This window comes from Sitophilus oryzae, unplaced genomic scaffold, assembly GCF_002938485.1.
Source record: "Sitophilus oryzae breed Bouriz unplaced genomic scaffold, Soryzae_2.0 scaffold_935_pilon_pilon, whole genome shotgun sequence".
Classification (NCBI taxonomy): domain Eukaryota; kingdom Metazoa; phylum Arthropoda; class Insecta; order Coleoptera; family Curculionidae; genus Sitophilus; species Sitophilus oryzae.
In genome coordinates, this window is record NW_022147567.1 from 2,058,887 (window position 1) to 2,073,907 (window position 15,021).

General features: G+C 33.2%; 1 protein-coding gene across 1 annotated transcript in view; it reads left to right on the plus strand.

The window, feature by feature from the left end:
* LOC115890870 overlaps positions 1–10,423 on the plus strand; it is a 242,587-nt gene extending 232,164 nt beyond the window's left edge. Inside the window, exons 4-5 of the mRNA XM_030911224.1 lie at positions 7,795–7,980; positions 10,385–10,423. Coding sequence (XP_030767084.1) covers positions 7,795–7,980; positions 10,385–10,423 — 225 coding nt within the window. The remainder of the gene's footprint in view (positions 1–7,794; positions 7,981–10,384) is intronic.
* The last annotated feature ends 4,598 nt before the right edge of the window (positions 10,424–15,021 follow it).

Below are 15,021 nucleotides of genomic sequence, written 5' to 3' on the forward strand. Positions count from 1 at the left end.
CACTATTGATTTTTAAAATATTTATACGCAAACTACATAAAGGGGAATCGGGCAACAATCAGTTATAGCTTAGGCTTGGTAAGTTTTTGTACTTACAAATTATCGTATAAAGATAATATCAAATTAATTAATTCTAGTTTTGTAACAACTTGTGTTTCCGACTTTCGTTATAACCCAAATATCAACTTTAAAAATGTTCAATTCGTGATTTTACCATGGCTTATTCAAAATCATGTTTTTGTCAATTTTACACATATTTTATTTTTTATCTCGAAAATTATAAGAGATAGGTATAGGTTATTATAATAAAAAAAAAAATATGGGATATGAGAGTAGTTTCCAAAAATGTAATATAATATACCTCATAATATTTTAGATAGATGTAGCAGGGGCCTTCATATAAAAATCCAAATTTTCAAAACAATCCTATCACCGGTCCTCCTATTACCATCGCCGGAATGTTGGTTACCGGTAGCGGCTAGACAGCTAGCTTTTGATTCATAAGGATATTTCTAGATGTTTCATTTTTTCCTTCCATTATAAGCTTACATCTACCTAAAATTCAAAATTTGAAATTTGTGACACATCTAGAAGTAACTTTGAATTTTGATGACGGCGAGTGAGTCACTGGCGAAGTTAAAAAGTTTGAGTAGAAAAAAATCATAATCTTCGAGTTATTGTTGGAACATTAATATACAAATAAAATCAGAAGAGACTTCGATTAATTCTAGTTTTCTACCTTTTTCCCGACTTGAAAGTCAGATACCGGTAGCGGGTAGATAGCTAACTTTTAATCCATATGGATATTTCGAGATTTCCTTAATTATAAGTTTGTGACATATCTAGAAGTACCTTAGAATTTTGATGATCTTCACTGAAAGGTCATGTCAATATCGAAATTAAAGAAATTTGACAAGCGATAATTCATAAACTATGAGGTATAATTACTAGATATTTTGGGAACCTAGTCAGCTATAGTATAAAAATGACTTACGTTGCACATCATAATACGACCACCAGCAAACTCCATAAGACGACGCATGGTATCATTGATGACGTGCAATGGAAATTGTTCCAATTTCCCTATATGTCTTCATGTGTAGTGAAAATTCATATTCTTGCTTTATCAACAACGAAGTTACAGGATGTTCAAAGGTGCTGCTAAGTGCCGCTAAGATTATAAACTTCAATAGACCTTCACGTACCTTCGAGAGAGAAAAGTATGGTACGGCTGTGCTCGACTTGGCAGGGGTACTGCCAAGTCCACTGATTTCAGTTTACAAATAATCTAAATGCAGTCAGTTACTGTCTATTCGTGCCGATGCTTTTGGTTCAGTATGACTTAGTCTAACAATAATAGCCTTGAATACTGTACTAATATTTTCCAACCGTGACTGGATGAATAACGTAGAAAAAAAAATAAACGCAAAAAATAGACGCAAAAAATAATAAAGAAATTGCACCAAAACTATCTACTTTAGCTCCGAGCCTCATATCCCAGAGACCCCAGTGCCTGCGTGCGGGGACCTGCTAACTTTCAAAAACGTCTTCAATTTTGTGGCACGTGGCATGTTTTGAATGTATTAAACTACAAATTTTGGTATGAGGACAATATTTGTATTTTTTTCAGAGTTCAGAACAGCATAGTTGGATACTTTTTAAAGAATAATATAATAGTATAAAGAATAATATTTGAAAATCTTGATCGCTATTTTAGCTATAGATCAAGATTTTCCATACAGTGCTCTTTCACCTTGTGAATTCCAGGCAGTAAAAAAGTAAAGCTAATTTAAAAATAAGCAAGGCTCTTTAAATACGGGCGTTTGATTTACATAATCTATTCTCCACAAATTTCCTTAATAATATAAACTTGCGTGCATAGAAATCGGCCCACTGTGAACTTTTGGCTTTAACTGTGTCTTTTAGAATCTATTTATCAGAGCAAGTAAAAACTATGAGCTGTTTCAAAGACAATTTAACATGCTTTGATATGAGTATAAATTTATCCAGAGTACTTATCGTTTATATGCGTAGCAACGGGTAAACAAATGAAATGCATTTGTGTTGTGGTGACAATAAGAATAATAAACTTGTCAAATATTGCAATTACTACCGTTGTAATCGAAATTTTCACATTGTTCTTTCATTCTTTGATTAGTTGTATTGCATTGTTTGATTAGTGTTTAATATACATATTATTTAATTATACATAGTTTCAATATAATGTATACATCACCGGAAAAAGCCGCCCAAGTAATCGCCTTAATCGAAAATGGACCGAAACAGAGAGCTGTAACTCGGCAACTGCATATGCACGCGGAGCGGTTCGAAGAGTGTGTGAACGATATGAGGAGACTCGATCCTTTCGTAGGCGACCTGGAACTGGTAGAAAGAGATATACAACGGATCGTGATGACCGCTTTATTGTGTCAACAATGTTAAGAAATCGGCGTCATAATGCTATTCAGGTGCAACAACAGCTCCGTGAAACACGAGGAGTGACTATTAGTCAGTGGACAGTAAGAAGAAGATTGAAGGAAAGTAACATTACCCCCAAAACACCCGCAACTGGCCCACACCTCACAACCAAAACTTACCCCAGATCATCGTCAAGCATGCCTGCGTTTTGCACGGGAACATCTGAATTGGACACTAGAACATTGGGAATTTGTTTTATTTACAGATGAGACCAGGATATGCCACTATAGTAGCGACCGAAGAAGAAAAGTGTACCGGAGGCCAGGTGAGCGATTTGCAAAATTCCATTGAGGAGCGGATTGCTTATGGAGGTGGTTCTTGCATGATCTGGGGTGCAATTTCTATGACTGCGCGAACCGACCCAGTTTTCATCCGTTGGGGCGATCGTCGGCACGGGAGAGGAGGTTTAACTGGTCCTAGGTATATTGAAGATATTTTAGCAGTTCATGTGGTACCTTACGTCGACTACATTGGAAACCAATTCACTTTTATGCATGACAATGCGAGGGCCCACACATCAAGGATTGTACAAGATTACATTTCAGAAGTCGGTTTTCGGGTTATGGAATGGACAGCATGCAGTCCAGACTTAAACCCGATAGAACATTTATGGGATGAGCTAAAACGAAGAATTCGTGCTAGACGAAGAGCCCCAACCTCTATCCCAGAGCTCATTGTTGCAGTAGAGGAAGAGTGGCTTAACATCCCGCAAAAAACAATATCAAACTTGATTGAATCTATGCCAAATCTTATGAGAGATGTTGTTAGAGCAAGAGGGGGTCATACCCATTATTGAAAATTTAGTTTACTTAATTGTCCATAAATAAATTAATAAATAATAACATACTTCTTAGTAATAAAAAACGATAATTTCTTTCATGCATTAATTTAATAATTTTAATCCAAAGGAACTAAAATACAAATTAATATCTCCAACCTATTTTCAAAGAATATGAAATTGTCTTTCAAACAGCATATATTTTTTCTTAATCTGACAAATAGATTCTAAAAAATATATAGTTAACTTCAAAAATTTGCCTTGGGCCGATTTCTATGCACGCAAGTGTATTTGTCCAGCGCATCCGAAATAGGTCAGAATAAAAATATTTACATAACGTGTTTTTTTTATTTAAATTGTTTGTTATACAGAATCTTGGGTGTGATATATTACAACACTAAAAATGAAACAATGTGATCCCTACCAACTTTTGATGAAAAAATTGTTTTCCCGACCCAATGATACATCAAAATTGAAGACTGAGTGAAAATAATAAACAAACCTCCCGGGTGACATGCTACCCGGTATAGTGCTATCTGAACAAGTTTAACCTGTATTGAGGAAGAGTTTATTGTAGACTTTGCGATAAAGATCCCGAAACAGCAGAGCACTATTATGTGACATCAAGGCTCTGGATGGCTAGCGACACTTTATGTTGGAAAAATAAGGAATAAGGCTAGTACAGGTTGGTGAGGTTGGGCTACCCTCCCTCTTATCCATTATCAAGAACAAAACTGGTGCAAGGCACAGATATAGGAGAGTTGACGTAGAGATAGAAAAGGGACAAACACCCACACAATAGGCCTTACAGAAGGCCGGGGCGAAAAAGGCCGAATTTTTTTTTTGTTTGAAAAATGATATGTTATAGAGATAAAAAGTTGTGTGGTAGGTCAAAAATCTTTGCGATTTTTTTTGGATTTTTAAAATGATTTTTAGCCGCGCCCCTGGGTTATGAAAGGGGTATTTTTTTTATTTCAATATTTGTTGACATATAACATGAATTTTACATATCGAAAAAACGATTTTATTAATGATAAAAATAAACCAGATTTTTTTTTATTCAGTTTACTTAATTTTAAACCGCGCCCCGCTAAGATAAAATATATTGTATTTATGGCCGCACCAGACCAGAAGTGCGAGATGAATAATCACGTCCGCCGCGCCGCAAAAAAATTATTTTGATGTAAGAAAAGACCAGACCATGATGCTTATTAAAGTACGTCCTATTACTAAACAGCAGGAACATATGTATATCGATAATTGTAGAGCCAGGAAGCACCTATTTTGGCCATACAAGCATGAATACTTCCGGCACTGCTTTGAATATATCAAAAAGTATCATATCAACCATTGAAGCTAAATCTATTGATCTGAAATGTCTAACAGTTGTTGGATGTGACGGTACGAACGTGAATACTGGCTGGAAGAGTGGTATTATACGGCTGCTGGAAATTCATATTAAAAGACCCCTGCAATGGTTGATTTGCTTGCTTCACACCAACGAATTACCGCTGCACCATCTCGTTGCAGACCTAGACGGACACACTAAAGGACCTTATTCTTACTCTGGGCCTATTGGATCTAAGCTGGCAGCATGTGAATCGAGACCAGTTATAAATTTTCAGAAAATACACACAACTTTAGGTCATGTCGATGAAAAAGATCTTAGCACAGACTAGCAATATCTATACCGTATATGTGTTGCTGTCCGAGATGGAATCTGCCCTGACACTTTATCTGAGAAAGATCCGGGAAAGATAAGTCATGCAAGATGGCTAACAACGGCAAACCGTTTACTGCGATTATATATTTCCACAGACTTGCCTTCAGAAAACCTTGTTTTACGGGGCCACGTTTGTCATGAAAGTTTATGCTCCTATCTGGTTTACTATAAAGACTCAGCCCGGTTCTCAGAATGGCTCTGGGCATTTGTGGCAATTAGTACACAAATCAAAACAGTTTCCTGATAAAATGAAAACTATCATCAACCGGGTAATTTCTACAAATGGCTATTTTGTCCAACCCGAGAATATTCTTCTAGCGATGATATCCGATGAAAGACCACATATCAGAGAACTCGGAATCAGACGATTTTTGAAAGCAAGAGAAACACCGCCCAGACTGAGGGTATTTAGAGTTCCCAAAATAAATTTCGATGCCCAGGAATATACAAAGTTGATCGATTGGAGCCAATGTAATGTCACAGAGCCGCCTCTGACAAAGCACATAAGTGATCACGATTTGAGAGAGGCAATTCAAAGCAAGGCCTTCATAATTCCCAAAACAATCAAATTTTCATGTCGCACTCAGGCGGTCGAGCGCTGTGTGAAATTAGTGACTGAGGCATCAGTAAGGTAGGTATGTGGTGAAAAATCAAGAGATAGCTACATTTCAACAGTCAAACTAGAAGAAAGAAGTTTTTTACCAGAATTTGAAACCAAACAGCAGTATTTTTCGAGTAAGAGACCGAAAACAGATTAATAGATCGAAATTTGTATAAAGGGAGAAGGAAGGGGGCGTGGGGGTGGAACTCGACATACAGTTATCTCTTCATGGTGAGTTCTGGGTTGAAAAAGCGATGAATAAAAGTTTTATAAAGAACTTAATTTATTATATTAAATATATATGTACACATATACTCTTTTACAAGCGAAAAATTGTATATATATATATATATATATATATATGAAATATTATTATTATATATATATATATATATATATATATATATATATATATATATATATATATATATATATATATATATATATATATATATATATATATATATATATATATATATATATATATATATATATATATATATATATATATATATATATATATATATATATATATATATATATATAAATTTTTGAGTAAACAGGGGCGCAAGTAAATGATAAGATAAATATATATTTTTTAATTCTCAGCAGTCATTCTAAAGCACAATGGATAAGTTTTAACACTATTACGGCCATTAATTTTGAGTTTCATATTTTGACATTTTCAGGGGGGGAGGGGCGCGGCCAAACTCAATTTTTTTGTCAAAACCAAAAAAGCAATATAAGTTTTAATCAAATCCACACACTTTTAAAAGTATGACAAGATAAAAATCCAAAAATTTTTTTTTCGCCCCGGCCTACCTTACAGGTCGCAGTGTTTGCGGCATAAGAGGGCCCCTTAATATTGAAGAAGAAAAATCGCAATACAGTCGTGTGACTGATGATGCTGTGGCTTCTTTAGATGCGGCTACTCTACCACTCTTCTCGATTTAATCTCCTCAAAACCTCGAAAACGACGCGACGCACGGCGTTGATAAGAGCCCAGGTATTTTCATATAAGAAAGTTTCTCGAATTAATATTATTAATTCTCACCGCTATATTATTCGGCCGAAAACGGTGACCGAAAAGGTCGAAGTGACTGTGAAATGTCGGTCCCCTCGGACACGGTCCATTTAAATTGGGCTCTGTGATTCTGTTTTTCCCTCGACGTTATTCCTATAACGTATGTAATACGCAAATTGTGGATTGTTATCAATGCACTTGTCCTGTCTCTTTAAGTTAATTATATATCGTATATGTTACACATGACTTTAAATACAGGCTCTTTTAATGGCATTTTACGTTATACGTCTCGTAGGGGCCATATTACAGAATGAGTGCATTACCATATCAGGATGGATAGTCGTTGGAACCATAGGCATCGCATGTAAATTTTAAACTGTCCAAATATTGGCTCCCCTGTCGGTTTTACAGGAAAGTCGTGAATAGATTTTTTAAAGGTCTGCGTATGCTAAATACACATGCCAAATTCGAAAAATCCGATTTTAACTACTTTAAAGAAAATGTTCAGGATCTACCAGCCATGACAATATATGCACTTATTTAAACTCACTCTGCAGAATGTCCATATACGATCTTTGTTAATAAAACTGTTTAATATAATTCAAGTGTCAAATTAGTGTTCATCTGTTTTTTTTTCACGATTAACTCGGTTGGTTGGGTTTCTTGACCAGAACTGCTCTAGTTCAGGGACTTCCTGTTCCCAGTATGGCTGCTTTTAAGCACTCGTTGGTAAGCTTTGGGTTTAATTTCAATAATTCCGTATTATTGGTAAAATCTTTCTGAATAAGTCCATTGGCAGCGATTACAAAAGTAAAATCATGGCTTTATTGGGCTAGTATATTATTTTTAATTCACATGCAAGATCTTGTTATTTCTGTATTTTTTCTGTTAAGTTATATATCTATCAATTATCTATATCAATTATATATCTATTATTATCTATATCAATTATGAAGCATTTTTTCTTGTCCTTGTTTATCGAGAGTATATTGGGTTTATTATGTAATACTGTTTTATCTGTTAAAATCAGTGTATCCCAATATAGTTTATGGTTGATGTTTTCCATTACAAGTTCAGGTATAATTAAAATACTTCGTTTGCACAATTATTTGTTATAGTTAATTTATTATAATATGGCATTTTAGTTTCTATTTACAATGGCAATAATGTGTATTTTTCTTCTGTTTCAGCATAAAAGTGAAGTAGAAGCCCTAGTCGAAAAATACTTCGGAGACATTTACAGCAACTTTGCCGGATCGAAAAAGTGCCTAATTCGCCAAGCTAGGGACTTGCTAGTTTGCGAGTACCATGGCTGTTTCAACAAGTTCGAGAACGAGTTCTGCGTGCAAGCCTCCAAACTTCTTCAACATTTAAAGGTAAGTGAGAATACATATATTAATTTAGTAATTCCTTCCATTCTTTTTTAATATATTTATTAAGTATTTTCTTGAAAGTGATACTTACTTTTTCATGTCCTTAAGATTAAATAATTTTCGCACAATGCCGGGCTACGTCAATTGCATTTTCATTTGCCAGTAAAATAAAAACACTAATTTGCCAGTCATAAATTTTGAGAACGTTAACGATAAGAACCAATTTCTGCATCTGGTAACATGATCCATAATGTGCTTTTCGCCGCATTTGCATTGGAAGTTGTCATTTACTGGAGCGATGCCGGCATAATTTTATTATCTTCCAAGTTTTCCAACCGAAGTGGATCGTTTGTGGATTTTGATGTAAAGGGAACTCATCTGGTAGTTAAATATTTACCGTGTTTCGGAAACCTCGACGGGATTTCAATCGTCTTGGAGGTGTTTCAGCTGCATAAAGTGGATGCCCGTTATCGAACGATAGTTGGAACCTTTCGGTATACTCAAGTTCACTTCGACGTTTTGCGGGGTAGTCCAAGCCTGCTGCGTTGTAAAATCTGTCTAAATGTGTTGCCTTGATGCAGCCAGTAGTTACTCTGCACATTCAGAGTCATGCTTAGCATGGCCAGATTTACATCAAAAAGGACAATCATATTCACTAGCTGAGAAAAATAAGGCTTGTATGTGCTGTTGTTCTTAGAGTTGGTTGGCGCCCCACCTACTTCCACGGAGTTTTCTCAGCAGGTGACTTTCAGTTTGATTTTGGGTAATGGTGTTTGTAAGTAAGCGATGTGTCTAGTACAACACCTAGGTAAGTATTGGTGGTTCACCTAAGTGATGGTCCTCTTGTTGTATAGTGTTACCCTCTCACATAATATGTAGCTTTGCGAAAGTGGTAGATATTGATAAATTATATAATATAAATAAAATGTCTTCTATTACTGACATTATATTTAATTTTGAAAATTTGCAAAACGTTTCAGTCAAATGTAACACTTATCTGTATCATGTGTGGACTAATATAAATCTTTTAATTAAAAAAATATAAAAAAATAATCTTAGTATATAGTATTAGAAATATCAAAAATTGGTCTTCAGGATGTGGACAATGCGAATCCAACAATATATTTTATTTAATAAACCATCATAATCCGGAGCTTTGTATTATGACCTCCTTTATTTTTCCACCTGTAACTTAAGGAAAAGAGACAAAGGAAGATCTTCTTTCTCTTTTTATCGGCACATCGTTCGAATATCGATTTGATTGAGATGTAATTGATTGTAATTTGGCGTGACGTCGTCGTCGATCCGTCGCTCAGATTATTCGCATTGTTTTTACCCGTCTTCATTGTCGTCGTTTCGATAGTAAAAGTGATCTGTCCGCATAAAGACAGCACAAACTAAAGAAGAATTATCATTTCTTACAATCAGATTTTTAAATTTTACTTATTCAACATTCAAAATGTCTGTTAGCGATAAAATTGACGAGATAATTATATTTATAGTTTTGGGCATCGTACATTTTTTAATCAATTTTGTATCTCAGACGAATAAGAAAAACCAAGAAACTATGTAAAGTACTAAACGAAAGTACCCCATTTATAAAAATCAGATGTAAACAGAAATATGCTCTAGGTTGGCATTTATTTATAAAAAAATGTTTATTAACGAAGATCGTATATGATGTGTAAATAGGGATTAGATTACGTCTGTGATCAAATGACATTATAAATAAGTTAACAGAGTTGTGCAACGTCGGGAATGTCATGTTGACAATTGAACTATTGACGCGTCAAATATGGTGTCGACGTCGACTTCCTAAGTGACGTCGCCAATGTCGAGAGCTAATTATTGTGTGCTGTCGAGAATAATCTGATACAAAAATTATATGGCGATGGTTAAAGTAAAACGTTATACACTTAAATCTTAGAACAATAGAATAAACATTTATTAAAAATATAGAATAACTATTCTTAACCAAAAATAAGATTACAGTTGGGGGTTGGAACCTTTGGTGTTAGCATCATCAGCAGATAATTAAAACTAAATTAATATCTACAAATTGAGCGTTTATATGCTCGCTCAGTTCGCTCCGAGTGCAAAAACTAGCCAAGCGAGTCAAAACCAACCGAGAGTAACAATTAATTAGCGAAACTACAGCAGTAGGAACAGAGAACTGGACGGAATTGGCTATTGTCTCTGTTCATACTATCTTTACATTTATTAATGTTGACGCTCTCATATGCATCTGATTGCCTGTAATTTGAGACTTCTTTAATTAATTTTAAAATATTAATATCTATACAATGTTCTTTATCAACAATATGTTCAGCAACGCAAGATTTATCCGGTCTACCATATCTTATCTGAGCCATATGTTCTTTAAATCTAGTTAATATTGATCTTCTAGTTGGCCCAACATATTTCTGATTTCAATCTTTATCTTTAGGATTACCTAATAATTGTTGTAATTTATTATTAGTACTATATAGACAAGTTTATAATTGACATTCTTAAAAATGATTTTAAAACCACTGGATAACTCTCTATTAAACGGCATTGAAAAATATTTTGACGTATCTTTCTCCACTTGAAAAGTCGAATTTTCATAAATCGCAAACTTATACCTATGTTTTCTATTTATTTTATCCACTACTGAAGAAACATATCCATTACACTCAGCTCCATTCCTAATGTAATTTCTTTTTATTTGATATCTTTCGTTGGCAAGTGGAAAACTAAGAAATCTAGGAACTAAGAAATTTAAACTAGCCATCGTATGTTCAACATTTATGACTTATTAGGAATATATCTGCATGTAGTTTTAGTGCTTATTTTAACAGAGGGAAAATGCAAAATATTAATAATAATATATACAGGGTGGTCCGAACTGTATTCCGGAAACTTCGATAGCATATTCTTCAAATAAAAAAAAGCAAAAAAGTTCGTATAAATGTATGTCCTAAAATGCTTACTTTCAGAGATACAGGGTACAAGTTTCATTTTTATTTCGATTTTTTTTTAAATAATTTCTGAAGTAACGTCAATATTTGGATGAAGATTGGTGTCTGAGAGTTTTTTGACATGAGAAATTTGATTTTGGTGTCAATATGACTCTAGTAGAGGGCGCCACCTACATGTGTTTTAACTGTTTTGAAGCATAATAACTTTTTGTCCGTACCTGTATAAAACTACCAAGCGAAAAAATATACATCTCTGTGACTTTTTACGTAAAAAATATCTCTTTCTAAAAATCGCTATGAGCAACCGTTCTTAAAATATTTAGAATAGAAATAGACAATACATGTCATTATTGACGCAAAATTGACATGTTGAATAAATAGTTATTTCACTGAAATCATAAATTTGGGAAATTTTATTTTTTTTAAATTAATCATAATTTTTAGGAACAGAGAACTGGACGGAATTGGCTATTGTCTCTGTTCATACTATCTTTACATTTATTAATGTTGACGCTCTCATATGCATCTGATTGCCTGTAATTTGAGACTTCTTTAATTAATTTTAAAATATTAATATCTATACAATGTTCTTTATCAACAATATGTTCAGCAACGCAAGATTTATCCGGTCTACCATATCTTATCTGAGCCATATGTTCTTTAAATCTAGTTAATATTGATCTTCTAGTTGGCCCAACATATTTCTGATTTCAATCTTTATCTTTAGGATTACCTAATAATTGTTGTAATTTATTATTAGTACTATATAGACAAGTTTATAATTGACATTCTTAAAAATGATTTTAAAACCACTGGATAACTCTCTATTAAACGGCATTGAAAAATATTTTGACGTATCTTTCTCCACTTGAAAAGTCGAATTTTCATAAATCGCAAACTTATACCTATGTTTTCTATTTATTTTATCCACTACTGAAGAAACATATCCATTACACTCAGCTCCATTCCTAATGTAATTTCTTTTTATTTGATATCTTTCGTTGGCAAGTGGAAAACTAAGAAATCTAGGAACTAAGAAATTTAAACTAGCCATCGTATGTTCAACATTTATGACTTATTAGGAATATATCTGCATGTAGTTTTAGTGCTTATTTTAACAGAGGGAAAATGCAAAATATTAATAATAATATATACAGGGTGGTCGAACTGTATTCCGGAAACTTCGATAGCATATTCTTCAAATAAAAAAAGCAAAAAAGTTCGTATAAATGTATGTCCTAAAATGCTTACTTTCAGAGATACAGGGTACAAGTTTCATTTTTATTTCGATTTTTTTTTTAAATAATTTCTGAAGTAACGTCAATATTTGGATGAAGATTGGTGTCTGAGAGTTTTTGACATGAGAAATTTGATTTTGGTGTCAATATGACTCTAGTAGAGGGCGCCACTACATGTGTTTTAACTGTTTTGAAGCATAATAACTTTTTGTTCGTACCTGTATAAAACTACCAAGCGAAAAAAATATACATCTCTGTGACTTTTTACGTAAAAAATATCTCTTTCTAAAAATCGCTATGAGCAACCGTTCTTAAAATATTTAGAATAGAAATAGACAATACATGTCATTATTGACGCAAAATTGACATGTTGAATAAATAGTTATTTCACTGAAATCATAAATTTGGGAAATTTTATTTTTTTTAAATTAATCATAATTTTTTCTGCAAAAAATGATGATAAAACAGTTTCTGTTGAACTTTCGACACAAAATCATTTCAAATTTATGATTTCAGTCTGACAACTATTTCGTCAACATGTTTAATTTATGTCAATGATGACAGGTATTGATAATTTCGATTCCAAATAACTCGAAAACCATTACTCGTACCGATTTTTACCAAGAGACCTTTTTCACCTAGAAAACGTTATAAATGTATATTTTTTTTATTCAGTAGTTTTATACAAGTACGGACGAAAAGTTATTACTCTTCAAACCAGTTAAAAAATTTGTAGGTGGCGCTCTCTACTAGTAGTCATATTGACATCAAAATCAAATTTCCCATGTCAAAAAACTCCCAGACACCAATTTTCATCCAAATATTGATGTTACTTCAGAAATTATTTGGAAAAAATTGAAATAAAAATGAAACTTCTACACCCTGTATCTTTGAAACTAAGAATTTTAGGACATACATTTATACAAACTTTTTTGGTTATTTTTATCTGCAGAATATGCTGCTGAAGTTTCCGGAATACAGTTCGGACCACCCTGTATATATAATTATAATATAATTAATATAATATTACGGATATTTCAACATGTTTAATATTTTATAATTATAGACCTATAGTTTAATGTACTACAATTAATTGAACAAAAAGTAAACAATAACCACCACTTGTGAAGTTATAAAGAAGTCAAACTAAATAACCAAAAATATCCGGAGAAATAAGTAATCATTAACCAATCAGGGGGGGGAGGTCAAATTGGTCACTCCACTTCTATTGACAAACCTAACGTCAAACCTGGGTCTGTGGCATTCTCGGCGTCGGCGTTGTCGACATTTACTTCAAAGTCGACGTTTTGTTGACGTGTAGAAGTCGTTAAAAAGTCGACGCGTCCTCGGCGCCCAATTCTGTAAATAAACGGTTTGTATATAGGCAAAAATTAGCAAAACAAAACCAAAAAAAAGGTAGGTTCAAAACAAATCAATGTACATATATGGTTAATCTATTTTTTTCTTCATGTCGACTTAAATAGTCTTTACTAAAACAATACTAAATTTCCTGGGTAGGTATTTTTTTTCTGATTATACACTTTCTAGAATACTTTATGTCTAATAACTATATCAGATTCAAAAATAATTTTGTTCTAGTGATATATTCAGATTTCTTTTACTGTTGACCTGTAACTCGTTGCATACAAATGGTATTTAAATATTCATATAATCGAATATGGAAATGTCTCTATGAAATAGTGCGGCCTGGTTGAAACAAACAACAAAATAGGCAGTTAAAGTGCAAAATCTTGTAGGATATTTTTTACTTTATTTGGTGAAAATACAAAGTGCTGGATAGTTTCGAAATGACAATTAATACATTTGGAAAAAAACTAACGTAAACTATCGTAACTAAGAAATCTTACGTTTGTTTAACAATATTAAAAAAATACATATTATTAATTAAGGCTGATTTACATTCGTCACTTTTAAGATCGTCTTGGAAGAATCATCCAAAGTGATACGCGTTGTAGATTATTTCATTGTTTAGCCGACCATACCAACAGGTATGGTAGGCTATTATTAAGATCGGCAAAAAAAAGTTTCTTTAATTTCACTCAAAATGAGATATTTGGGTCATAAATGACCTAAATACAAAATATTTTCATGGTGTCTGTTTGTCCGTCTGTCTGTAACACGATAACTCAAAAACCGCTGAATTCATTTTAACCAAATTTGGCACAAAAATACTGTGGCACCCGAGAATTTGGCCATTAGTTTTTGGTGGGGGTAGGGGGTTGGTAAGGGGGTATGGGAGGAGATTAAAAATTTAAAAAAATCGTAACTCCAAAATTACAGTAGCTGGCGAAACGCGGTTTTCAATTTAAGATTAGGAATAATATTTCCAACAAAATTTGTAACAACATCAAAATCAGTCAAAGTCGCAGTTTTTGAGACTTTGACTGATTAAATGATGAGATAAAAAAAATGGAGAGATAAAAAAAATGGAAAAATTCCTTTACTTTGAAACTAAAAGAACTGCCTACCAACTTTTTATTAACATATTTTAGTATGGGCGGCTATACGTACCTCCCGGCGCCAATTTTTTTTTTATTCGGAGTGTACACTGAAGATGAAGGATGAAAAAATTTGACTCCCGACCTACCTTTGATGAAAAAAATATTTTCTCGAGCGGATGATTCTTCCAGAAGGAAGGCTTAGTGGAAATTATAAAGTCCCGTTTTTATTTTTAGTTCATTTCACAATTACCAGTCGAACCTCTGTTGCAGTTTTGTGGGTTTGCTATTGATAGTTTAACATTTTAATTTGTTTTAAAATTAATATAGGTACTAAACTATTCGTAAGTTATAATCTTTGCATTTTTTCTTGAAAGAGACATCTAA